This window comes from Felis catus, chromosome B3 (genome assembly GCF_018350175.1).
Source record: "Felis catus isolate Fca126 chromosome B3, F.catus_Fca126_mat1.0, whole genome shotgun sequence".
NCBI classification, from domain to species: Eukaryota; Metazoa; Chordata; class Mammalia; order Carnivora; family Felidae; genus Felis; species Felis catus.
This window is the reverse complement of record NC_058373.1, coordinates 4,731,827-4,756,692: the sequence shown is the minus strand read 5'-3', so window position 1 is coordinate 4,756,692 and position 24,866 is coordinate 4,731,827. Positions and strand designations below refer to the sequence as shown.

The 24,866-nt window shown below is 51.1% G+C and overlaps 1 protein-coding gene across 7 annotated transcripts in view; it reads left to right on the top strand.

Moving 5' to 3' along the window:
• Nucleotides 1-24,227, top strand: part of ZNF592 (zinc finger protein 592) — a 59,551-nt gene extending 35,324 nt beyond the window's left edge. For 5 of the 7 annotated variants that reach the window (XM_045058753.1, XM_023254887.2, XM_023254888.2 and 2 more), the window contains 7 exons: nucleotides 2,765-2,943; nucleotides 8,496-8,672; nucleotides 8,954-9,113; nucleotides 9,228-9,515; nucleotides 9,747-9,859; nucleotides 10,420-10,555; nucleotides 12,159-13,568. In XM_045058753.1, the coding sequence (XP_044914688.1) occupies nucleotides 2,765-2,943; nucleotides 8,496-8,672; nucleotides 8,954-9,113; nucleotides 9,228-9,515; nucleotides 9,747-9,859; nucleotides 10,420-10,555; nucleotides 12,159-12,686 (1,581 nt within the window). In that variant the 3' untranslated portion in view covers nucleotides 12,687-13,568. Of the gene's footprint in view, nucleotides 1-2,764; nucleotides 2,944-8,495; nucleotides 8,673-8,953; nucleotides 9,114-9,227; nucleotides 9,516-9,746; nucleotides 9,860-10,419; nucleotides 10,556-12,158; nucleotides 13,569-15,475; nucleotides 16,135-22,905; nucleotides 23,003-23,695 lie in introns of those variants that run through there. The other 2 variants (XM_011282770.3, XM_011282771.3) reach the window with 2 other exon arrangements.
• Nucleotides 24,228-24,866: the final 639 nt, after the last annotated feature.

Below are 24,866 nucleotides of genomic sequence, written 5' to 3'. Positions count from 1 at the left end.
TTTGTTTGTGCGTCTGTTTGCCTTTAACGGGAGGCATCCTAGTGGGTGTGAGGTGGCCTCCCCTGCCGTTGTCATGGAAGCAGTGGTTTTCACATGTTTGGTATGTTGGGGTCAGTCACTTTTCCACGTCTTTGGTTGTGGGGCCCCGTCAGGCTGGTTCCTGCATCCTCTGGACGTGAACTCATAAAGCCTGAGAAGCTTCCTTACTTTCAGCCCCCAAAAGATGTACTGGGCGCGTTTCTTGTGCTAAACTAGGAGTCGGCCATCCTTCTGAGGAACCAGGGTTCTTGAAGTGAGGAATGGTGCTTAGGAGCCCCTTCTGGACGCCAGAGGTGCTTGCTGGGTACATCTGCTACTGGGCTTTTGCTGTGGCCTGAGCTAAGAAGTGTATGTGTTTTTTTACTGTACAGTTGTTAGTATGTATGTATTTTTAAAGTTTTATTTCTTTAAGTAGTCTCTACACTCCACGTGGGACTTGAAGTCATGACCCCGAGATTGAGTCGTGTGCTCTACCGACTGAGCTGGCCAGGTGCCCCAAATTAGAGTTTTTACGTAACTGATTTTATACGGAAAATCGTGGTTCCTCAGATTTGCCTACTACACGTACATACACATAAATTTCAAAACATTAATACCAATATTATTTCTAATGTTAGAACAACTGAATAAAATTGAAGATGTGTTTCCAGTTCTTTTTGCTCTTAGATCACATTAAGATGTATAAATCAATATGCTGTGTTTAAAATTTTTTTGACATTTGTTTTTTGGGGGGGGGGAGGGGCAGAGAGAGCGGGAGACACAGAGTCCGAAGCGGGCTCCAGGCTCCGAGCTATCAGTGCAGAGCCTGACGCGGGGCTCAAACTCACGAACTGTGAGATCACAGCCTGAGCCGAAGTTGGATGCTTATCCCACTGAGCCACCCAAGCGCCCCAATGCTGTGTTTTAAAGGTCACACTGGGAACAGTTATTTTTTTCTATGTGGTTATGTCACCAGCTTGATACATTGTTAGATTATTTAGTTTCTGATTTTCAATTTTTAGGGAATGCTTTTGTTTACTTAGTTTAATTTTTTATTATTTTAAAACTATGTGAAACATTTTTGTGATTCCAAACTTAAAAACTGTATGACAGAGTCCACCCTGAAGTCTTGCTTCTGTCTCTGTCCCTTTCACTCTGTTCCCTCCTGCCCCAATATGTAACCATTTCTGTTCACTTTCGGTTTATCTCTCCATGGCTCTGTTTTACAAATACGTATCAGTATGTCTGTGTGTGTGCATGTGCGTGCCTATGTGTGTGTGTGTGTGTGTGTGAGGTCATCTTCCTCCATCTCTTACACAGAAGGGTGCAGCTTACTTATTTACTGTTCTACATCCAAAGTAATACTTAAAAAAAAAATTTAAAGCCTTTTTATTATGGAATGTCCCAAACACATATAAAAGTGGACAGAATGGCATAATGAACCCTGTATTAACAATTATCAACTCCTGGTCCATCTTGTTTTATGTATTTTCTAACCATCCCCCCCCCCCCCCGGATTATTTTTAAACAAATCCCAGCATCACCATATCTATAATAGTTCAGTATGTATCTATAAAATATGAGGTTCCTCCCCCAAAACCATAGACATATCATCACATCTCAAAATTAATCATAATGGTAATTTCTTCTTATCAGACTTTAGTATTAAATGTCAAACTTCCCAATATTATCACCGAGTTAGTGTTCAGTATCTCTGATTGTCTCATTTCTTTTACAGTTGGCTTGCTTGAATCAGGATCCAAATAAGTGCTCTACATTGCGATTTGAAAATTTCTCTTAAACTTCTTTTGATCTGTAACTTCCCTTTCTCTCTCTGTTTTTCCCTTGAAATCTATTTGTTGAAAAAACTGGGTGGTATGTCCTGTCGAGGCTCCACGTTCTGGATTTTGCTTTTCCTGTCTTCCCCAACGACCTGGCCCTCTGAACAGCTCTGGGCCCAGGTCAGTGGCCGCCGCAGCGAGGAGCGAGTGCTGCGCTTTCCTTACGACCCAGAAGGGCCCCTGCCTCGGGCGCCAGCTCAGTCTGCTGCTTCCCCCGGGCTGTGCCCACTAGAGGGGCTGTGCCCACGAGGGCGTCAGGGGGCGGCCGCAGGACTCTTCTCCCCCCAGGTTCTCTCCCGAGTCTGGGAGCGAAGGAGCCGTTGCCCGTCCTGCCCTTTCCTGCAGGTGTGTGTGGTCGGCTGTGGCTCAGGACACCCCTGAGCGGGCAAACCCGGCCGAGGGAGTGGGCGCTGGCAAGGCCACTCGGCCGCCTGGCCCCGGGGCTTCCGAGAGCCAATCAGGTCTGCTCTGGAAGTCCCTGAACGGGCTAGCAGTGTCACGCAGTAACTGCCTCTGCTGAGCGAGGGCGGAGGCCCTGGCGGTTCTGGGAGCTAGTGGGGTCTGAGGCTTCGGGAAGCGCCTTTGGCCTCTGGAGGGGAAAAGCTGGTCTTCTGCTCAGCCTGAGGGAAGAAACACTCGCAGTCCTAGAAGCGGGACTGGTCTGTGGGAATGTAGCGTCAGTCCTGTCTCTGACGAATAAGGTGAGAGGCGAAGCTTGCTTGGGCGACAGGTCGACACCTGTCACGAGGCCCAGGGGCCCCGAGTGTCCTAGGAGGGTGGGAGGAGAGCCTGGCAGGAGGAGGGGGCTGTTCTGACCCACACTGCAGGGGAGCCAGACCGCGGTGCTTGGAGAGCCGTGAGCCTGCGGCACCTGCGTGAACGGCTTTCTTGGTGTTTTCTCTTAGACTTGCCAGGTGTGCCAGATGCTGCTGCCCAACCAGTGCAGCTTCTGTGCCCACCAGCGGATCCACGCCCACAAGTCCCCCTACTGCTGCCCGGAGTGCGGGGCCCTCTGTCGCTCGGCCTACTTCCAGACCCACGTGAAGGAGAACTGCTTGCACTACGCCCGCAAGGTGGGCTACAGGTGGGTGCTGCCCCGCGCTGGTCCTGCTCCTGGGCCAGAGCGTGCTCCAGCATGACCTTCGGTCTTCAGGGGCCTGGGATCCCACCTCATCAGACAGTGATGTTGATTGGAATAGAGACAGGCATTTTCATGTGGTAGAGAACAAGAAGAGAAAGGGGGGACAAGAATAAAGAGCTAAAATTAAACATTAAAATGTAGCTTTAAAGAAGAAGTTTGGGGGAGATTAGTTTGACTTTTATTTATTTTTTAATGTTTATTTTTCGAGGGAGGGAGGGAGGGAGAGAGAGAGAGAGAGAGAGAGAGAGCGAGTGAGCAGGGGAGGGGCAGAGAGAGAGGGACACCCAGAATCTGAAGCAGGCTCCAGGCTCTGAGCTGTCAGCACAGAGCCCGACACGGGGCTCGAACTCATGAACCGCGAGATCATGACCTGAGCGGAAGTTGGACGCCCAACTGACTGAGCCACCCAGGCGCCCCTCGTTTGCTTTTTAAAAGTATATAAAGTTGATTTGCTGATAAAGCTTTTGTGTTTGGCATATTAAACTTACAGTACCATCATGATAATACATTTCCTAATTGTCGTACTTCAGATGTTCTCAGTTTCCATTACCAAATGGAACTGCAAGACACCAAACCCAAAGAGCTCTGGTGTCTTTATGTTGACTAGTTTTTGTCAGTTTGTTAGAAACCAGCAAAACCTGACGATGGAAAAAGTGATCAGTCTCAAAGTAAAACCAAGAAAACTCTATTTTAAACTGAATCTCCCCGCCATGTGTCAAATAAATGTAGGCAAGAAGTCATTTTCAGGAAAAAGATCAAAATGGGGAAGAACACTCCCTCCCAGACTCATCGGTCTGTAACTTCTATATCAGCTCAGTCGGGCCCCCTTTACTGATTTATTGCATTTGAGAGTTTCTACATCTTCTGATGTGTTTACTTAATAACTTTCACATCTGAAAGTTAATTCGGCACCAATTTAGCAAGGTTTTCTTCTCTTTGGTAGTAAAAAAAATATTGATTTAGTTAATTTAGTAACTTTCTTTCTGAGTACTTATTATTGCCTTTACCAGCATGCCAGACACTCAGGACCCAGGGGCTTCTGTCTGATGGGTCACAAAGCTGCCCAGGTGACTATAACTCAGAACGGGAAGTGCCCCAGGAGAGGAGCGGTCAGGACAGCCTCAGAGTGGAGGTATTAGGTTTTCAGGCCAAAGAAAAGGGGAGAGTGTCTTCGTGTGTTATCCAGCACAGAGAAGGTTACAGGGACCATGTGCCCTGTAGAGGGCATTTCTGTAGAGGGGGGGTGGAGATGAACTGGGCGGGGGAGGGGGAGAGAAAAGAGACTAGGGCATTGGAAGGGCCAGGCCGAGGCAAGACCTTGTATTCCTTGGTAGACGTTTAGACTTTCTCCAGGGGACAGTAAGGGGCTACAGATAGATTTGTAACAGGGCAGTGGTCCCTGCAGGCCTGTGCTTCAGGAAGATCACTATGGGGAGCTGACGTGTGTGCTCGAGAGGGGAGAGCCCGGAGGCTGGCTGAGGGGCGAGTGTGATAGTCCAGATGAAGCACCCAGCACTCTGGCTGTGGGGACAGAGAGAAGATGGGTCCCGGAAGGCTTTAGGGAGTAAAGCGTTAGAGCTTGATGGGAGCTGGTAGACCAGGCTGAGAGTGGGGAGGGGCGAGTGGCGACTCCCAGGCTTCTGTCTTGGTGGAAGCATGTTGAAATGTGGACTAGTTTCTCGTGCACGTTAGGGAAGTGGAGAAGCTGCTGTGCCAGAGGAGCAGGACAGAGCAGGGGGTCACACAGCCCTCACCACCATGCTGCAGAGGAGCAGTGCTTGGCAGCTCCCAGTCCTTTTTTGTTCTTATAAGTAATCTCTGCTCCCAACGTGGGGCTCCAACTCACGACCCCAAGATCAAGAGTTGTGTGCTCCACACAATGAGCCAGCCAGGCAGGCGCCCCTTGGGCCACATTGTTAAACTAAACACCTGAATGTGTGTTTTTACAGTGTGGTGTAACATTTGAAAACACCTTTCCAACTTTGACTTAAGCGTGTGCTGCTTGCTCCAAGATCAAATCCAGCCCAATAAAAATGCAAGCAATGCTTGGGTTTTTGTCCTTGAATTTTAAATCCAAGGCATTTCTAATAGCATATGGATTCATGGCTTTTTTTTTTTTTTTTTTTTTTTGTCTCTTAATTCAATGTTTTGTTTTACTTTCTTCTGTAAGACTAAAAGGAAACATAGTGTCTTAAAAGCAATTCAGTTTATCAAGCCTTCTTGTAAGGAACATCAGACACAAATGTAATGCGATTCAGCCAGATGGCTTCCTGACGGTTTTGACAGTAAAATCTTCGGTGATCCGTGGTTGAACTCAGAAGATGTGTATGCTAACATAGTATTCGTGGCACTTAAGATCTTCAACTATTCACATATATTTTTTTGTATTAGCGTTATTTAGACATAATTCACACACCATACAATTCACCCATTTTAAAGGTACAACTCAATGGTTTTTAGTATATTTACAGAGCTGTACAGTCACCACCACAGATTTTAGAACATTTTTATCATCCAAAAAGAAACTCTGTATTCATAACCCTTCCATTCCCCCACCCCTAACACTAATTTATTTTCTGCCTCCTATATTTGCTTCTTTGGGACATTTCATAGAAATGGAATCATATAATATGTAGTCTTAGCCAAGATTCATGCATATTGTAATATATCAGCATTTCATTCTTTTTTTTGTGGCTGAATGGTGTTCCATTGTATATGTATATACACCACAGTTTGTTCATCCGTTTACCAGTTGATGGGTACTTGGGTTTCCACCTTTTGGCTGTTACGAATAATGCCACTGATGAACATTCACTTGTAAGTTATTGTGTGGACATATGTTTTCAGTTCTCTTGGGTATATACCTAGGACTAGAATACCTGGGTCAACTGCTAACTCTACGTTTAACTTTTTGAGGAGCTGCCAGACTGTTTTAAAAAATGGTTGCACCATTTTTATCTTCTTGCCAGTAGGGTAGGAGATTTTTGGTTTCTCTGCATCCTCACCGGCATTTGTTACGGTCTGACCTCTGATGGCCATCCCTGTGGGTATAAAGTGGTGTCTCGTTATGGTTTTGATTTGCATTTTCCTAATGGCTCGTGGTGTTGAGCATCTTTTCTGTTTGGTATTTGTGTATCTTCTTCGGAGAAATGTCGTTTTTCACATTTTTAAATTGGATTATTAATTGTCTTACTGTTGAGTTATAAGAGTTCTTTGTATACTCTGGGTAAAAGTCCCTTGTCAGATACATGATTTGCAAATATTTTCTCCCATCGTGTGGGTATGATATTTTTTAGTGAATTCTGAAAATGTACCTATGTTCCATATCATTGGGTTTTACAATATTACTTTGTTTTGTATTATTTTTGCTTTTTCTTGAAGACATTGTCAAAGTCCTGTACATTTTGTATGTGTTTTATGTGTATGTATTTTATGTAAAAGGGGTATATACATTATATACATATTTTAGAATTATATAAATTATTCTGCTCTTTGTTGAAAATTTGGAGAGCGACCAATGATGTCATAAAGGAGCAAATTTAGATTGTTCCTAATGATATGTCATTTTCTTATTTGTGATTATTAGGACAATTAAGTATTTTACTACTCTGTTTTTTCTAAAATTTTACATATTTCACAACATATGATTCCATAGTTATCTATGTTCTCTTAAAAAATTGGTGAAGAGCTGTGTTGTGGGGTCAGATTTGTCTTCTGAGTGCTTTTTCATCAATTTGTAAACCCTACTTGATTCAGTCTTTCACTGAAGCTGATGTACGTCCCTTTAAACCTTCATGTTTTTACTTTCATTGAGGTTTCTTTGAAGAATGTCTGTAAGGTAAATAGAATGGATTTTCCCTTGCATTTTTGAAGAGTATATTCCTCCTGCTGAAGTTTGGTCAAACTGCACAAATATGGTTACTTAAGATCCTTTCCACGTGTCAGGTATACTCGGCCACTTTGGATGAATTTGGAAATGTGTGGACTTTTTCCTCCTTGTGATGCCTTATGGTATGGAAGTACTTCTGTGTGCTAGAAGTTGGTCACTATTTTGTTTAGCAGGAGAGAAAAGAAAATATAATTAAGTAGTTTGCATTAGAAACACTTAATTTAAAGAATGTACAGATTTACTAGTGAGTGCACCTCAGAGATCACTGCCAACAGCTTTCTGGTTGTTTGGGTTGCTTCTCGTAACCGATTAAGCTCGCAAAGGTGGTCCCATCTCCCGCCCACCCCCCTAAACGCACAGAAAAGGATTCTGTGATGATTTATGTGGACTGTGAAAATGGGCTCACGTACTGAATTGAGGGGTCATATTTGGGAGCCAAAGAATTTTTAAGTGAAGCCATGTCCTTTTTTTCAGTAAAGCAATAGCCTCTCTTCTAGTGCTTACTGGGATGTCAGGGTTATGGGGTCAGGTAATACTGCAACGAAAGGAGGAAAGAAGTTATCTTGAGAGGAGTGGCTAGGAGCAGGGAAGATGTTTTCTCATGGAGGGGAGACCTGGGTGTGTGTCTAGGGACTGGAATGGATGCAGGATGCCATGGAGGTCACATGGTCCCGTGATCCCGAGAAAAGAAAAGGCGGCGTTTATGGAGAGAGGTTTTGAAGTTGAAAGTTTCAGAATGCCTCCATTTCAGAAAAAATGGCCTAAGACTGTTCATACATTATAAAAGTGATATATTCAGCCAACAAAGCTCAGGAAATACAACCTGGGAGAAGAAGTAAAAAGTTATCCACTGTGCCACCCAGGAGACACTGCGACAGTCATGAGCCCCACAGCGCAGAATGGTACCAGCTACATCTGGCTGTGGAGCCCTTGACGTGTGGCCAGCGTGACTGGCCACTGTGTCTTATTTTATTTTATTTAGATCCGCTTGCCATGTGGCCAGTCCAGCGTAGAGCGTTCCCGCCGCCACTGAAGCTCCCCGGACAGGCTCTGGAGGGTTCCGTCCTGGGCTTTGAGGGCTGTGTGTTTGAATGTGCTTGTTGCCCGTGCTGAGCGCCGCGTTTCTAGCTGCACTGTTTATTAAGTGGCCGTCCCTGCACGTTGGGTACCAGCCTGCGGGAAGGCGCAGGCTTCCTGTAGCCTCCTCCCGAAGTTTCCCTTGGACTCCTGCCGTCGTGTCACACTTCAAAGGATGCTGTTTGTGTCATTTTGGAACCATTCCTCTCCCTCTCCGTTCCCGCCAGCTTCTCTCAGCTGGGCTCAGATGTTTGGTTTGCAGAAGCATGGCCTGTGGCCGGTGAGGGGAGGGGCGGGTTTCTCCCCCCCTTCTCTACCAGGCATAGCCTTGGGCTTGGGTGTCCTGGGTGACCGCACTGTGCCAGATGGCAGCAGGCAGGCTCTCAGGACATAGGTGTGGAGGATGGAAGACAGTGCCCAAGGGAGGGGGACACAGAGAGTCCCGGAGATGGCTCTGTCCCTGCTCTCCATCCCTCCCTTACCAGCGCTGCTTCTGGGTCTGACACCCCCGCCCCCTCCTGTCATCCAGGTGCATCCACTGCGGGGTCGTCCACCTGACCTTGGCCTTGCTGAAAAGCCACATCCAGGAGCGACACTGCCAGGTTTTCCACAAATGTGCATTCTGCCCCATGGCCTTCAAGACTGCCAGCAGCACTGCGGACCACAGCGCCTCTCAGCACCCCACCCAGCCCCACAGACCCTCCCAGTGAGTGCAGCTCCAGGGTCAGCAGGCCCGTGGGGTGGAGCTCAGTGGCCTAGGTGCTACGGGCGGAGGGGGGGGGGGGGTTCTGGGACGGACCAGGGAGCCGGGGCTGGGGGAAGAGGTGCCTGGAGGTCACTGAAGACATCCTGAGGCAGGGGGGTATCCACATCGGCTCAGAGTAGTGTTTCCCCGGAGTGGACCCCGTTTCAGAGAGAGCAGAGTGGGGGTGGAGGTTGTGCCCACAAGAGCCTGGCCACCTCACGCCCCGGGGCTTGTCTCGTCAGGCTCATTTATAAGTGCTCCTGTGAAATGGTCTTCAACAAGAAGAGACACATTCAGCAGCATTTTTATCAGAATGCCAGCAAGACGCAGGTGGGCGTTTTCAAGTGCCCTGAGTGCCCACTGCTGTTCCTGCAGAAGCCGGAGTTGATGCAGCACGTCAAGGTGGGGTGCCCTAGGGAAGGAGGCTGGGGAGGAGGACGCGCGCCTCAGGCGGGGGGGTCTGATTCTGTGCACCTTTCCCCTCGCCCAGTCAGTAATCGCTCTCCCCATCCCCAGAGCACCCACGGTGTTCCCCGAAACGTGGACGAGCTGTCCAGCCTCCAGTCTTCGTCGGACACGGCCTCGAGCCGGCCTGGCTCTCGAGTTCCCACCGAGCCCCCGGCCGCCAGCGTGGCCGCTCGGGGCAGCTCCCTGCCCTCCGGCCGCTGGGGCAGGCCCGAGGCCCATCGCAGGACCGAGGCCAGGCCCCGGCTGAGGAACACTGGCTGGACCTGCCAGGAGTGTCAGGAGTGGGTTCCTGATCGGGAGAACTACGTGTCCCACATGAAGAAGAGCCACGGTCGGGTCAGTGTCGTCACGTCGTCACAGTGCAGTGCCAGACTCTCTGGACGTCTGTGGGCTCAGAGCCCCCTTGTGTGGCTGACCCCTTAGGGTTCCTGGTGCTTGGGGCAGGGTGGGTACCACAGATCCCGAGGTCTTTGGGGCACCCCCTTTCTGCCTGCGTCACCCGAGTAGAAAGACATACCCAGAACCGTCTTACGGTTCTGATGCTTTGCATCCCGTCCTCTCCCGTAGACGTTGAAGCGGTACCCGTGTCGGCAGTGTGAGCAGTCCTTCCACACCCCCAACAGCCTGCGCAAACACATCCGCAACAACCACGACACCGTGAAGAAAGTCTACACTTGCGGGTGAGTCCCTGGAGGCGGGAGCCGGGAGGCCTGAAATTCAAAAAGTCTGTCCAGGGCTTTTCTCTGCTGTGAGATCAGGGGTCGGAAGCAAGATGATACGAGCGGGTTTCTAATGGGAAAACGCTGTGGCTAAGTCAGAAGGCAGGGCTGGTAGGGAACCAGCTTCTAGAACCTGCTGGCCCCTGAGCCCTCCCCCTTCGTACCTCCCTGACCCTGGGCCGCACTGCCCGCTGCTCTGACGGAGGGCTGGCGGTGTCACTGTGCCCCGTCTGGCCGAGAGGCTTCCGCGTCGTGTCTGTGCTTCGGGACATAGCCTGGCCTCTTCCTTGCTGACCTGGCTCAGGGCCAGCACAGATATTGTGAGACCTGCTGCTGTTGTCTGCCACCTTGGCCGGCTCGTCAGCTGACCTTCTCTGGGAGCCCAGCACCGCCCAGCCAGCCCGATGACCACCCAGCCAGCTCTCTGCCTGCTCCAGACTGTCCCCTGGAGCCAGGAGCAGCTTCAGCTCCTGCCAGGGGTGCTCGGAGCCTGTCCTCTTACATAGTCTCTTCGGCTGCAGGTACTGCACAGAGGACAGCCCCAGCTTTCCTCGGCCCTCCCTTCTGGAGAGCCATATCAGCCTTATGCACGGTATCAGAAACCCTGATTTGAGCCAGACGTCCAAAGTCAGACCTCCGGGTGGACATTCCCCTCAGGTGAGTGCGGGGGCCCCTGCCCCTGGAGGCGCCTGCTCAGTGAGCCCCCTGAGCTGCAGGGCCAGCAGGAGGGCTCCGGGGAGCAACCAGCAGCCACAGCTTCCCTCAATGTAGGCCATTCTCTAGTCATGCGTGACCCACCTGGGGACTGCATGCAGGTAAAGGACAGGGACAAAGATCTGTGAGACGGCCCATCAGCCTTTTGTTCCTGTGGTTTCCCTGTCACTGGGATGCTTTCCTCAGCTGTGTGTCATGTTGTGTGGACACTGGAGTGCGTTCACACTCACTGTCCTGTTTCTGCCCCACTAGTCCTGGGTCAGGGGGAAGGGCAGGGCTGCCTGTCAGGCGAGGACGGCAGTGAGTGTCTCTCTTACACACACACACACACACACACACACACACACACACACACACACACACGCAGTCGTTGTGGGAGGGGCTGGGTGCAGACCCCTGCTAGCCTGGGCCCTCGTCCCGTGACCTTGCCCCCATTTCGTGCCCTATTCCCATTATTTCTGCTGAACTTCTAGAACCGCTTGGTTCCCTTCCACTGTAGGCCCTTCCTGCTCCATGGTGGGGAGGGCTGCTTCTCAGAGGGTCAGGCATGTTGGGGGGAATTTGAGAGCCGCCTGGACTTCGAGGGCGTTCCTTCTCGGCCACTCAGGGAGAGCGTTGGTCGGCAGGCCCTTCCGCACAGAGCAGGTGGGGTGTCAGTTGACATTCTGGCAACATCTGCCTGTGATTAAAACGCACACCCCCCTCCAAATGCACGTGCCCTTGGAGCCATCATTCCGTCCCTAGGGTTTGTCTGCCCTGTAGCTTCGGCCTCGCGCCTGAGGAGGTGTGTGCAAGGATATTCGCTGCAGGGCTGTGTGCAGTGATAATGACGGAACACAACTGAATGTCTGCCAGCGGGGATGCTTCGTCATTGTCAGTGTTAGAGGAAGGAAGTCTCTGTGTATGCCCTCATGTAGACGATGGCCAACGCATGTCATTAAGTAGAAAAAGGGGGAGGAAGAGTGTGCATGTAGTGCTATCATTTTGTAGAAAACAACAGTCTTTTTAAAAAACTTTTTGTAATGTTCATTTGTTTTGAAAGAGAGGGAGAGAGAGACAGAGAGAGAGCACGTGGGGGGGGGAGGGGACAGAGAGGGAGAGATCGACGTGGGGCTCCATCTCATGAACCTTGAGATCATGGCCTGAGCAGAAACCAAGAGTTGATGCTTAGCTGACTGAGCCACCCAGGTGCCCCAGAGATGACAGTTTTATCTTTGTGCACACAGAGACTCTCTCTTGGAGGGGCCTCAGAAGCCAGGTGGCAGGGTGTTCTGTGGAGAGCAGAGAACATGCCCGTCCCATGTCTTTGGAACGTGGGGCCGCACACATACGTTACATTAGACAAAGCACCAGCCAACAGAAAAACCTGAAAGAAACCAGATCTAAACCCGGTTCGGGGCCAGGGCGAGCCTGGCCTGGGTGGGGGGGACGTGTGGGGGGGTGCGGGGTGATTCTGCGAGTGTGGGGGCTGTGCCGTTCAGGTGTGCAGCTCAGCTCTGGGGCCTGGGCTGGGCTGGGACCCCACTCACCCTGCCTCCCCCTCCAGGTGAGCCATCTGAAAAGACCGGGCAGCGGAGCCGGGGACTCTTCGGGCACCAGCAATGGCGCGGCCGTCTCTTCCACCAAAAGGCACAAGTCCCTGTTCCAGTGTGCGAAATGTAGCTTTGCCACAGACTCGGGGCTCGAGTTTCAGAGCCACATACCTCAGCACCAGGCGGACAGCTCCACGGCCCAGTGTCTCCTCTGCGGCCTGTGCTACACTTCTGCCAGCTCCCTCAGCCGCCACCTCTACATCGTCCACAAGGTGAGAGACCAGGAGGAGGAGGAGGAGGAGGAGGAGGAGGATGCGGAGGCGGTGGCGGAGGCCGCGGAGCCAGAGGAGGGCTCCGGGGAGGAAGTGTCCATGGAGACCAGGGAGAACGGACTGGAAGAAGGTGCCGGAGAGCCTTTGTTGGGCGACACAGAGGCGAGGTCGCCAGGCCCGGCTCCTGAGGAGGACGGAGCCCAGGACGCTCAGAGTCAACCACAGGCCTCTCAGGACCAGGACAGCCACGCTCCGCCCCCTCAGGTGTGACCGGAGGTGTGGCAGCGTGCGTGGCCGGAGGGGTGCCCCGGGCGTCCTCCGTGTGCCATGGGGACGGTGGGAGATACGAGGCTCTGCCCCGGTGTGCCCTGGAGCAGTGCCCGCCCTGAGCTGTGGGGTCTGGGTGTCCCCCAGCCCCGGGCAGTGTGCGGTCACCCGGGACCCTGACAGCTCTGAATTTGCTTCTGTTATTTATGGCTTTGTGCTGCTTCTTGGTACCCCAGCTCTTGTCTGTGTCCTTCCAACCCCAGGCCGCGTACGTGGCCCGGCCCCAGCGCCGTCGTCTTGGCCTGAAACCCCTGGGCGCTGGGCTCTTCCGGGAGGTCCCCACCCGCTGCCTGCAGCCAGGGCTCTCCTGGGAGCTCTCGCGGGCTGCAGACGGGCCGCTCTGCTTCCTGCCAGCGGAGCCGGAGAAGGGGGTGAGGCTGCCGGCGCGGTCCTTCCTGGGGAGCTCCGCCCGGGCTGGCCTGCGGAGGGCCCTCAATCACCCTGCCCTTCCTTCCTGTCTTCTCGGATTCTTTTCCCCCAAAAACGGTCCTGGAGAATTGTCACCCGGGCCCCTCCTGTCTGTGCGGGTGGGAGAAGGTTGTGCAGCACGCTGGTGTTTGGACCCCGGGAGGGCAGGCGCCGCGGCCCAGGCAGGCAGGCACCGAGAGGCACACCCCCTTCAGAAGGAGCTGTGCGCCCCTGTTCTGCTGCTGTTCCGCCTTTCCTGACAAGTGGGCTTGGGGGCACACGGACACTGGGATCTTTGTACTCTCGCTCCTGTGCCATTAGAGAGGCCGCCGCTCCGGGCAGGCCGGCCCCTCCTCCTCCTGGCTATACTCATGTTGCTCAGACTATATTTCAAATAAAAACTCTTCTTACCATGCAGGTGGGCTCTTGTATTCCTCTTCAGGTGAGCCTGGCCCTACCCTGCTGCGTGTAAGAGTCTCTCCCACACTTCTGTCACTGTCCCATCTCTAGGGGAGAGCAGTGTCCTGCCGTCCCAGGAAGGTCCTCCCCAGATTCTTGGAGCCGTGGTTAGGAAACCAGCGGCTCGGAACTTGGTCCTCTAGAAACCTTGCAAGGGCGTGAGGGGAGGGTCTTTGTACTGGTCAAGCGTCACCTGCAAGGCCTCCCCGGGGTCAGCAGCCTTGGCATTAGGGCCCACTGAAATGTTCCGGGCGCCTCTCCCTTTCCTACAAACCGGTGGCCGCGGGGGGGTGGGGGGGGGTGGGGGGGGGGATGTTCTGTAGTTATCTTGTGTTCGGGAGGCCTTGCTGTTGCTGCTGCCACAGGGACCTCTCTGGTGTGGAGATTCGGGATCAGACGGGAGGCTGGGTCGTCTTCACTGCTGGCAGAGTCGGGGCCCTGTGGAGGTGACCTCTGGGCTCTGACCCAAGCCGTGGCTGCAGCCCTGCATGGCCGGGGTGTGGGGCTGGTCCGGCTGCGTCCATTACAGCAGAGGGAGGCGGGTGCTGGCTGAGTTCTTACAGGTGCTCTTTCAAGGGAGGCACTATCAGTTGTCAGATAAATATGCCTGACCTTTTCACAATTGAAAAAAAGTACATTTTCTGTCAGATCCCGGTGGAAATGCGAACGGCACGGGGCACCGCTAAGAGCCCGCCTCCGTTTCAGACCCTGCCGTCCCTGCTTCCCAGGCAGGCAGTGAGGCAAGCTGGGCCCGATCCGGCCACCTGCAGACGCTGAGGCCACCCCACGTGGGCTGTCATCCCTTTCCTGGTTCCGCTGCGGGGCCCGCCCTGCCCCCCATGGTCCATTCGAAGGGACAGATCACAGAGGAGGCCCTGAGAAGGGTTTGACATGGATTGTTGCCTCTCTTCCCGCTCAGAAATAGTGGTGGGTGGAGTGGGGGAGGGGGTAGTGACCTCGCAGCCTCGACGACCACCTGTCCTGACCCAGATCCAGCTCTCTTTCCCCGGAGCGGTGTGGGGTGAAAAGACCGACCCCCTCGCCAGGAAGCCTGGGCCACAGCCTGGGTTCCGCCCCTAATTGGCTCTTAGCAAACCCACCCCCCTTCCAAATAGTCCTGGTGACTCCCCTCCATCTCGCTTCACAGGCTTTTGTGGGATGAGGAGTGTGGGACCTTTTCTAAGTTTGTGCAACACTATATAAACGTAAAGGATTCTTGCCTTTAGGGCATGGAGGGTGGGGCGCACCTCACCTGCTGTTCAGGCTTGGATGCGGATGGTCAGCGATAACTTGCCCGGGACACGTATCCATCATGTAGCAACAGTGACGGCGATGGCACTTCAGACCCTGCTAGCGCGCCCCACATCTTGCTAAATACTTGCCGGTGGTTTCCATTTAGTCCTCACGAGGATCTCACAGAAAGAAAACCGAGGCTCCGAGAGGTCAAATAACCCGCTGGGCCGCCTGTAAGTGCTGGTGCCGAGTCAAGCCCGCGGGATCCTCAAGTCCACGGTGTCAATCCCTGTGCCTCCTCAGTGCCCCGGCTGCTTTGGCTGGCCACCAGCTCAGTGGCACTCCGCAGCCACCCACACACCTGCCTTCCTACCTCCCCTGTGGTCGGGTACCCCACGGAGCGCCAGGTTCTCTCTGCAGTCAGTCTGTGCCAAGTCACCCCAAGGAGAGCCCTGTGCGAAACTTCCGTGCGTGATGTTCTGCAGCCTGGGCAGTGTTTCCCCGACCTTCCATTCACATTGGGGTATATCTTGCATTTGAAGACTGTTTTTCAGGGCGGGGGTGGGGGGGACCATCCCAGAAAACATGGTTCCCTCAGGGTCCAGTATCTTCCGATCTTTTCTTTTTTTCAGATGTTTTTAATGGGTGTGCTATCATATCGTTTGTTATCATCAGAAAACGCTTGCTGTAACAAGCACTTATCTGCACATTAGCCGGAGTGAACACTCTGCTGATCAAGTTAAACAGATAAGATCCCCACCCTTGTAGAAACTACAACTTAATACACTCTAAGGCTTGACAAATGACTCGTATTTATTTTCCAACTGCTTTATCTCTGTAAAATGATGTGCTGAATTACTATAATTGGTGTAGAAAGAACTGTTCCCTTAACTTATGTAAACAGTCTGGTTTTGAAAACTTCACAGTTGTGGCTTAGCGAGTTCTCGACACACTCTGCCTTCCCTGAGACAGAGGAACCCCTGCTTGCCCTGTTCACCACTGTATATTCCGCTCTGGGCGCACTTTCTTTAACTCGTTTTTAAATTTTTTGTTGTTGTTTTGAAAAATTAATACATTTACACGGTAAGACATCCAAACAATACAAAAGAGTGAGTATACAATGGAAAGTAAGCTTCCTATCGGCGGTCAGCCTTCAGTTCCCCAGCCCGCCTCCAGAACTAATCACTGTTACCTAGATCCTGTGTACCCTTTCTGAGCAATTCTATGCATTTACAAGTTTATAAATATGTATATTTATATATCTATTTTTAATACAAATGGTAGCATTCTATGCAGTGTTCTGAAGCTTGCTTTTTTTTTTTTCCACTTCCGCAATGGAGATTGTTTCAAATTCATCCAGTGGGTCAGTCTAATTCTTTGAAAGCTCCTCACACCGTTCCTTGCAAACCGTAGCGGTCCCAAGAGTGTTCGAGTGAGTGAGTGAGTGAGTGAGTGCATGCACGTATGCACGTGGGAATGAAAGAGTCTGATTCAACTGGTCGCTACAAAGTTGTCTCAGGGTCTACTCTGAGCAAGACAGAATGTTCTAGATTCTAGGATGTGCCGTGTCATCACCCCTTCAATTACCCGCCCCCCTTCCCCGGCCGTGTTTTCCAAGGGATCCAGGCCATTCTTGACCTTTTCCATGAACAGATGCCACAGCAGCCTTAGGAACCAGGTGCTGGGAACCTTGGGCCCCTCTGGAGGAAGGAGCAAACTAGGAGCCAGGTCCCAAGAATAGGATTTTTTTTTTGAGGTCCCTATTTAAAATGCTTTTATCTTTTCTTTCTTTCTTTCTTTCTTTCTTTCTTTCTTTCTTTCTTTCTTTCTTTCTTTTTTTCTTTTAAATGCATTTTTCTTATTGGAAAATGGCATCACATTGTTAGAGAAAATAAAAAACGTGTGTATTTATAATCCCATCTTACCTTTGCATTTGTTTTTATTACTGCCTTATCAGTTTCCAGTTCTTTCCAACCGCTTTTCCAACTGGACTCTTGTTCAGCTCATAGCTGAATATGATGTGATTATGGTAACAACCGGAAATTGAAAATTTCCATATGACAGACATTATTCTTCCATTCATTCTCTTATGTAGGCTCAAAACTCAAAACACTAGGATTCTTTGGAGGTTCAGAATGGTTGAGTAATTTCCCTAAGGCCACAGAGCTCGTTGCGGGCAATGCTGGGATTCACTCGGGTGCGAGGAGCACCACATTGCCTCTGATTCTGTACCCTACTTTTTTCTACTTAACATTGTATCTGGGCATTTTCCGTGTTTCTACATAGCCCTTAAATCCTCATTTTCAATCATTGTAATCATTTTCAAATCAACATAATTTACTTAACCCGTTTCCTGTTTAACATTTAATAAATCTCCCTCTTCGTCAGTGCAAGGAAGAGTCTCGGGCCTACAGACTTCTGCTTCTGCAGAATTATTTCCTCAGGGGGTTACGCCTACTTCCTTGACTGAACCCCCTGGCAATGTGCTAGAATGAAGAAAGCCAGTGACTAGAAACCAGAAGCTCTATAACTAAGTTGATTGATCTTTCTTGGCCTCAATACTCCCATCTGTCAAATGGGGGGAGGGGGTGGTGGCTTAAATCTCTGAGGATCCTGAGCTGGGCTAGATTTTACCTTCTTGTTCCTTATAGGTTTATATCAAAGAGAGGAGACCTCCCTAAAGGCAAGAACTCTTAACTGCATTTCTTCTCCTTTTCAATTGTTTTATTTACTTATTGACTTTTGGTCCTTAGTCACACACAAAAAATGGAAATGATCCCTCTCCACCCCCTCCCCTCAAAGGCAGTATCACTTGTTTGCATTTGTTTCTATTATCATTTCCATCAGATTTATGCTTTTTCAGACAGAGTCTGGCTCTTCTCTAAGTATCTTTCTTTGGGCTTTTGTCAGGCCTTTCCAAGTTTGAACCATTCACGTGATAATTCAGAAGCATCTTCAGATCCCTCTGTTCCCTAGGTGTCTTTTCATTAGGGACCTAGGTGCAGATGAGTTCTTGAGCTAGTTCATTGTGTAGTGCATTGGCCTTTGAAAATGCTCTTATTTTTATATTTATTATTGCAAATTGAAATTGAGTTTTTAGTGCATGAATACTAAAAAAGTCAATATCTATATGACTGATTGTATGGAGAATGGGGCAAAGGGATGATAAAGCCATTTAGGTTAGTTCTGATTGGGAAAAGCCCCCATCCTGGCATGTGCTCACATGACAGAGGTCCGGCAGCACCATCATTTCATAGGTGGCCGTGGTATTTGTGTGTGTATATGTACATATATACACGTGTGTGTGTACCTACGTATATATGTGTGTATATGTATACACATGTGTATATATACACGTGTGCACGCGCGTGTATATGTATACGTGTGTATGCACGTGTGTATATACACGTGTGTACATATGTATTCATATACACGCGTGTATATATGTATTCATACGCACGTGTGTATATGTACATATACATGTGTATGCGTGTGTATATATACGTGTGTGTATGCGTGTGTGTATATATGTATTCATATACACGCATGTGTGTATGTCTATATACACGTGTGTATGTGTGTAGTGTATATATATATGTGCGTGTTTATGTACATATATACACGTGTGTGTGTGTGTCTTTTGCCTCTATTTTCTGTGAAGATGGGGATAGTTCATGCCTTTGATGCTTGCAGAGTGGTTCAACTGCTCCTTGATGGGACATTCATTTATGAAACTGAGAAGCTCCACTGTTTCTCAGCCCCCCTCTTTCAGTTATAGCCCACGGCACACTGTGTATACAATTCCCATTTTCCTCTGGGACTTTCTGGTCCTTAGACCAATTTGCTTGGAATTTCTCCCTAGGACCCATGGTGCATAGACAGGGCTGAATATTTTTTGTATCTGAGGAGGAGGGTAGGTTTTGCTTCCTGAGAAGCTCTATGGTCTATGGAGGAGGGCTTTGAATATGATTTCCAAGTGGGGTTGGGAGGGGTGGGGAGTGGCAGCTGAGGAGGGGAAGGGGGAGGGGCTGGCAAGGAAAGGGCAGAAAGTTGCGGAGGTCAGGCAGGAGAGTTTGGGCAGCTGGAGGGTTTAGAGCCTGGAGATGGCACTTGACTTTGTGGGTGGGCAAGGGTGGTGGTGGTGACGGGCTCACACACTAGGAGTGGTCCATTACAGGCAAACATGGTGGGTGCCAGCAAGCTGGAAAATGATCTTAAAAATGATCGGTGGTGTCCCGTGGGTGAGGGGTCCTGGCGGCTGCTGTTGCTGAGAGTTGTGAATGGACGGTGAGATGTGGCTGCTGTGGAATGGAGGGCTGGCTGAGACACACGAGGTTCCTTAGAGAAAGACTTGAAGGAGAAGGACCTACCTGCTCCTGCTGTAAGAAGACCAGGACAGGCCTGGGCTAGAGGTGGGGGGTGGGGGGACGTGGTGGCTCTCCTGGTCTCTCTGAGGGTGCGGCGTTTGTGTCCTGGGCCTGAGTGACCTGCCCCCTGACGACAGAGTCACCCTCTCATCTCGTGATTGCCTTATTCTGGACAGGGCTCCTGTGGAATGAGAGTAGGTGCATTGGGGAGGGCACCCGGCTGGGGCAGCTCTACCCAGGTCCCAAATTCCCCTCCCAATCAAACCAGAATCAGGAGTGGCTTCTTGTAGCCAGGAATCCTCTAATTGGTGTCCACTTACTCCAGCGCAGATGTGGCCACTTCTCCAGTCCCTGGAGTGCCAGCCAGGGTGGCCAGCTCACCCAGGAAGGGAGGGCCCAGGATCTCCACCCTCCAGGGTCAGGGGCTCAGCTGCCTGAGATGGGAGCTCTGAGGGCCCTTGGGGGAAGGCCAGACAAGCCATCCAGAGCACTGCAGATTGGCTTGCCGGAAGGACAGCTTCAGCGATAGGGCCTCATGGGAGGGCAGGACCAGCCACAACCCAGGGCTTTGTTGAGCTCAGGGCTAAGACCTTTAAAATGAATGGAATCAAAGGAAGGAAAAACAGAAAGAAGAAACTGGAGGGGTGGACGTGTGTTCGATTAACTTACCGTGCTATTAATGACTTGCCCTGAAGAGGGGCCACAGGCCTGGGGGGCTCGGAAGCACGGCGTGGAAGCTGACGTGGCTTCATAAGGAAGGTCTCACTGACCTCTGAACTCAATCCCTGTGCCATGGCTTGTGGAAAAGGCTACTTCAGCCTGAGTCCATACAGCAAAATAAGATCTTGACAGTCTCTTGAGCGGAATGACATTGGTGATGGTGGTACGGAGCCCGGAAGAGCTCACGTGTGCGGCGTAAGGTTAACGGCACAGTAGCTTAAGGTGGACACTGGCAAAGCGGACGTGTTCGCAGCGTGGAGCACCCAGTCTGGTGTAGGGCCCTCGGTGCCATCTCATTCAAGGAGCTATTGAAGGAACTCGAAATCTCGTCAAGAAAAGAAGTGTTCTGTGACCAGTCACACTTCCTCTGTGTGGCCTCAGAGGGCAGAACAGAATTAGACTCGATAAAAGGAAAATCCTCTTGAAAACAAAACGGGCTGCCTGAGAAGTAGCGTATTTATTCCCAGTGAGAGGTGGAGGGGTTACTACAGGATGACCCGGTCCCCTTCCTGCCGACTCTGGGTAATCCCCGCCCCAGCCCCTGCCCCCACTCCCTCGTTTCCTCCCCTCCACATGGCTGGGGCCACATGTTCTGCCACTCAGACGTGTCCCTGCTCTAGGCCAGGGAGCCGGCTCTGACCCCCAGGAGCACCACTGTCGCACTCAGGGACTGGCATCTGGTCGCTCTTGCCGGGCGGGCCTGGCTCCGGCCGTTGGTCTGTGTCCGCTCCAGAAGGCCAGAGCTTGCACTCTGTAACCCAATTCGGGCAACTCATTACTGCTTCATGATGCGCCTGATTTCCTTCGAGCTCTTTTGAGATGCGGAGGCAGGGAGGGAAGGGAGAGTTGGGGTGAACATGTCCAGGAAAAGCAAGCATTTTGTCGCCCTCGTGGGTGGTGAGGAAGGAGGCCGGTCAGGGGGAGGGCAGGGAGAGCTGACGGAGCAGAAGTTCGAGAGCCCTGGAAAGCATAAGAGACGTTTTGAAGCAGAGGTTAGTGTGACTCAGAGATGATGGAGATAGCCTGTCCTCCTTCAAAGCTGAAGTTCTTGTCCGATGCTCCCACTTTTCCCTGCTGACCATTGCAAGCGAGGAGGGGGATGGGGAGGTTGGAGCTTGTTTGGAACCGTGGCCGTAGGGAAAGGAGAAGGTCAGCTTGGGGAGTTGGGAAGGGATTGCCAAGTTGCCTGAGATCAGACTCAGGTTGGACACCAGAAAGTTTGGCCAGACTGGGAGCAAGAAGCCGCGGCCAGATCCCAGGTTAGGAACCAGCAAGGGAGAGTGAGTAGAAGGTCAAGGGGCAAGGGAAAGGGGATCCCTGAGGAGAGTGTAGTTGTAGTTGAAGTTATTGTCTACCCCACGCTATGCCTGTGTGTCGACGGGGATGGGGTGAGGAGGATAAAGAAGCCAAGAAGAAACTCATGAGTGGAGAAGTCGGGGGGGCTGGGAGTCTGGAGTCGCCCTAAGGCAGAGGGCAGGCTTCGTAGGTGGAAAGATGATAACAAAATGGCATTTTAGAGCTGGAGAAATTCCTCTGACTGGGTTCAAGGGATGGCATTTGATTGGGTTGCTACAGGAAGTGAGGGTGAAGGTCTCTGAGGGGATGAGCTAGGCGGACCTGCTGCCAGTGTGTTGGATGAGTTATTAGAAAGGCAGGGATGATGGCAGGGGACCGGAGCCTGGTACACAGTGACGCTCAACGTGCGGTGGCCCGAGCTCAGTAAGTTCAGGGGGGAAGATGGTGAGGAGTGTGGAATGGTGTCCTGATAGCTAATAAATGTTGGGTGATGTGTGCTTTTGGCCAGTGCTTCAAAGGAGAGTGGATTGTTCTCTCTGACTTTTGTCAGTGTTGGAAGAAAGAGAGCTGAGTAAGAAGGGGAAGAAGTGGAACTAAGTCGGAACAAAAGGTGTGTTCAAACTCTTCTACGCCTCGATGAGAGGGGCTAATGTAATTGGGTCAGAGGGTCCTGGGAGACCCTGCCATTCTTGGACAGGGAACAACTTCCCCCGTCATTGCTGAGCTAAATACGTTAATCATCAGTAGCCCAAGGGGCGCCTGGGTGGCTCAGTCGGTCAAGCACCCGACTCTCGACTTTGGCTCAGGTTATGATCTCGTGGTTTGTGAGATCAAGCCCCGCATCGGGCTCTGCGCTGTCACTGTGGAGCTTGCTCGGGATTCTCTCTCCCTCTCTCTCTGCCTCTTCCCCACTTGCATTCTCTGTTTCTCAAAATGAAAAACAAACAAACAAACAAACAAAACCTTTAAAAACACAAACAAAAAAAGCAGTAGCCCAAGATTTTCCTACTGCAAGCACCCGGTTACTCTAGGGCCCCGGGAAGTTCAAAACAACCGGGTGAGAGGATCCTGGCACCACTAACAGATTCCTGCAACACTTCATCAGGGCGCATCCAATAGCAAACCTTGGATGACAGTTATTTCCAAATGCAAAACCACGGCATGAGCTTCTCTGTGCTCTTTCAGCACCACGTGCAAACTTCTATCAGAGGTTCTATCTTTCTTCCGCTGGAGAGGTTCTCCAGGGTCCAGACTAGAACATTCATCCCTGTACCCTCAGCGCCTGGCACGATGCCTGGAGTGCAGGAGTCAGCATGTACTTAGCAAACACTTGCTGAATGAACACCTACGACCTCCAGGATCATAAAGGGAACGCCTCACTCCTCTTTCCAAAGGGGAAAGCTCACACTCAGGGATGGGGAGCCATTGCCCAAGGTCACACTCAGCGGAAGAGGAGAATTAGAACCTGAGTCTCCAGCCTCCCGGCTAGAGAGAGGCTGGACTCCCAGCCTCGGACTTGGTTGACACCGCTCGATGTGCCCTTTCTCTCTCCGGCTAGACTGTAAGCTTAGAGAGGAAAGAGATTGTGCCTTTCTGACCTCTCCATCCCTGGGTGTCTCAGCGCCCCTTCCTCGGCTCTGCCCCCATCCTCATGAAAGTCTTGCTTATTAAATTGGCAGACAGCCACAAGAAGCTGGAAGGACACCAGATGGCAGGAACAGAACCCGAAACGGTTCAGACAAGGAGGAGAGGGAGTGCGAGATTAAGAATAAGAAGGTGAGCTTTAACTGGAAAAAGGTACAAGTTTGCCCTTAGGGTAAAAAAGACTTTACAAGCAGGAGTGGGAAGGACTTAGGTGAGCGGTGGTTCACGCTGAACATGCACGGGCTCAGGATCAATGAAATCATTTGGCTGCGGCAAAGCCGTTGCTAGGGCGTGGGGCACACACCCAGAGAGGTGCTAATTCAATTCTAGGCTGCTATGGGGTGACCTCTGTGTGGGTCACATCTTCAAAAGGAAATTGATAAATTGGAGGGCCACTAGGGTGACTAGTGGGACCACATCCGTGGTCCTGTGAGAGATGGGCTCGAAGGGAAGTCTAGGTTCCTCAGTGTACCAGATGAAACCTTCTGGAACTAGCCCTGCCTAATTGTCCATTTCCCCCATCTCCTTTACACTTGAGCAACATGCCCACCGGGTTATTGTGCACCTCCCTATCTTTGTCCACACTAGTCCCTCCATCTGGACTAGTCTGTCTATCCTTTTCCCGTCCCCCAGTCGACTTGGTGAGTACCGATGCAGTTTTCAAAATCCTCAAGCTTACTGCCTCGTAAACTGTCCCAACCAAAACCCCTGGCAGCCCATTCTTTGCTCTATATTTTTATGCTCCCCCTCTACCTAGTTTTATAATTGTGCATTTCACCTTCACCGCGTTTTGTTCATATGCCAGTCTTTCCTATTTGACAAAAGGTTCCTGGAATCACGGATCCTGTGGCTTCTGCCTGCATCACACTGCCCTAGCCTGATCCATGGGTGTTCACACAGCTTAAACAAATGACCCAAAACTTCCAGCAAGCTTCCAAAGACTCGAAGGAGCGTCCCGTAGCTGCCTGAAGAGATTCTGATATGTGCACCTGCAGAGAGAGCCAACAACAAGGATAAATGGGGACATGTGGCTGGGAGATGGGTTTGGGCTCACGAGGAGAAACTGCCTTAGTATTGGTCAGGACTCACATTCCACCAACAGAAGCCTCATTTGAAGGGGCGTGAGCAAAGGAAGAACTCTCTGGGTACCCCGATTCCGTGAAATGTTTGAAATGCCAACCCACAAGAAGGTCAGAGACAAAGCCGGATCTCAGGAACACAATGTACCTGGAAGTCGCCAGGACTCTGAGCCCTTTGCTTTGCTTCTCTCTGTCAGAGACCTCCCAGCTCCCAGCTTTCCAGCACAGAGAGACTGCTTTTCTCTCCCAATTCCAGTTAAAAACATTTTCGTGAAGAACTCTGATTGGCTTGGCTTGGCTTGGGTGTGATGCTTCCCTTTGTGGTCAGGGAGATAGGTACCATGAATAGGGTGGCTTGAGACAGCCGATTGAGGCCAGGGATGGGTTCACCTCGGAATCACACAGTGAGAGTGGGGGAAGGGCCATTTCCAAAAGGACTGGGAAGGTACATGGATGCAGCTTCTAGGACAGAGGGGTTGTACTCCTTTGTTCCAAACTTCTTTTTAAAATTTATTTTAATTTTTTAAGTGTTTATTTTTGAGAGAGAGAGAGAGAGAGCGAGAGCGCGCACAACTGGGGGAGGGGAGGGGGAGAGAGAGAGAGGGAGACACAGAAATCAAAGCAGGCTCCAGGCTCTGAGCTATCAGCACAGAGCCCTACATGGGGCTCGAACTCATGAGCCGTGAGGTCGTGACCTGAGCTGAAGTGTGAACCGTCAGGTCATGACCTGAGCTGAAGTGTGAACCGTCAGGTCATGACCTGAGCTGAAGTGTGAACCGTCAGGTCATGACCTGAGCTGAAGTGTGAACCGTCAGGTCATGACCTGAGCTGAAGTGTGAACCGTCAGGTCATGACCTGAGCTGAAGTGTGAACCGTCAGGTCATGACCTGAGCTGAAGTGTGAACCGTCAGGTCATG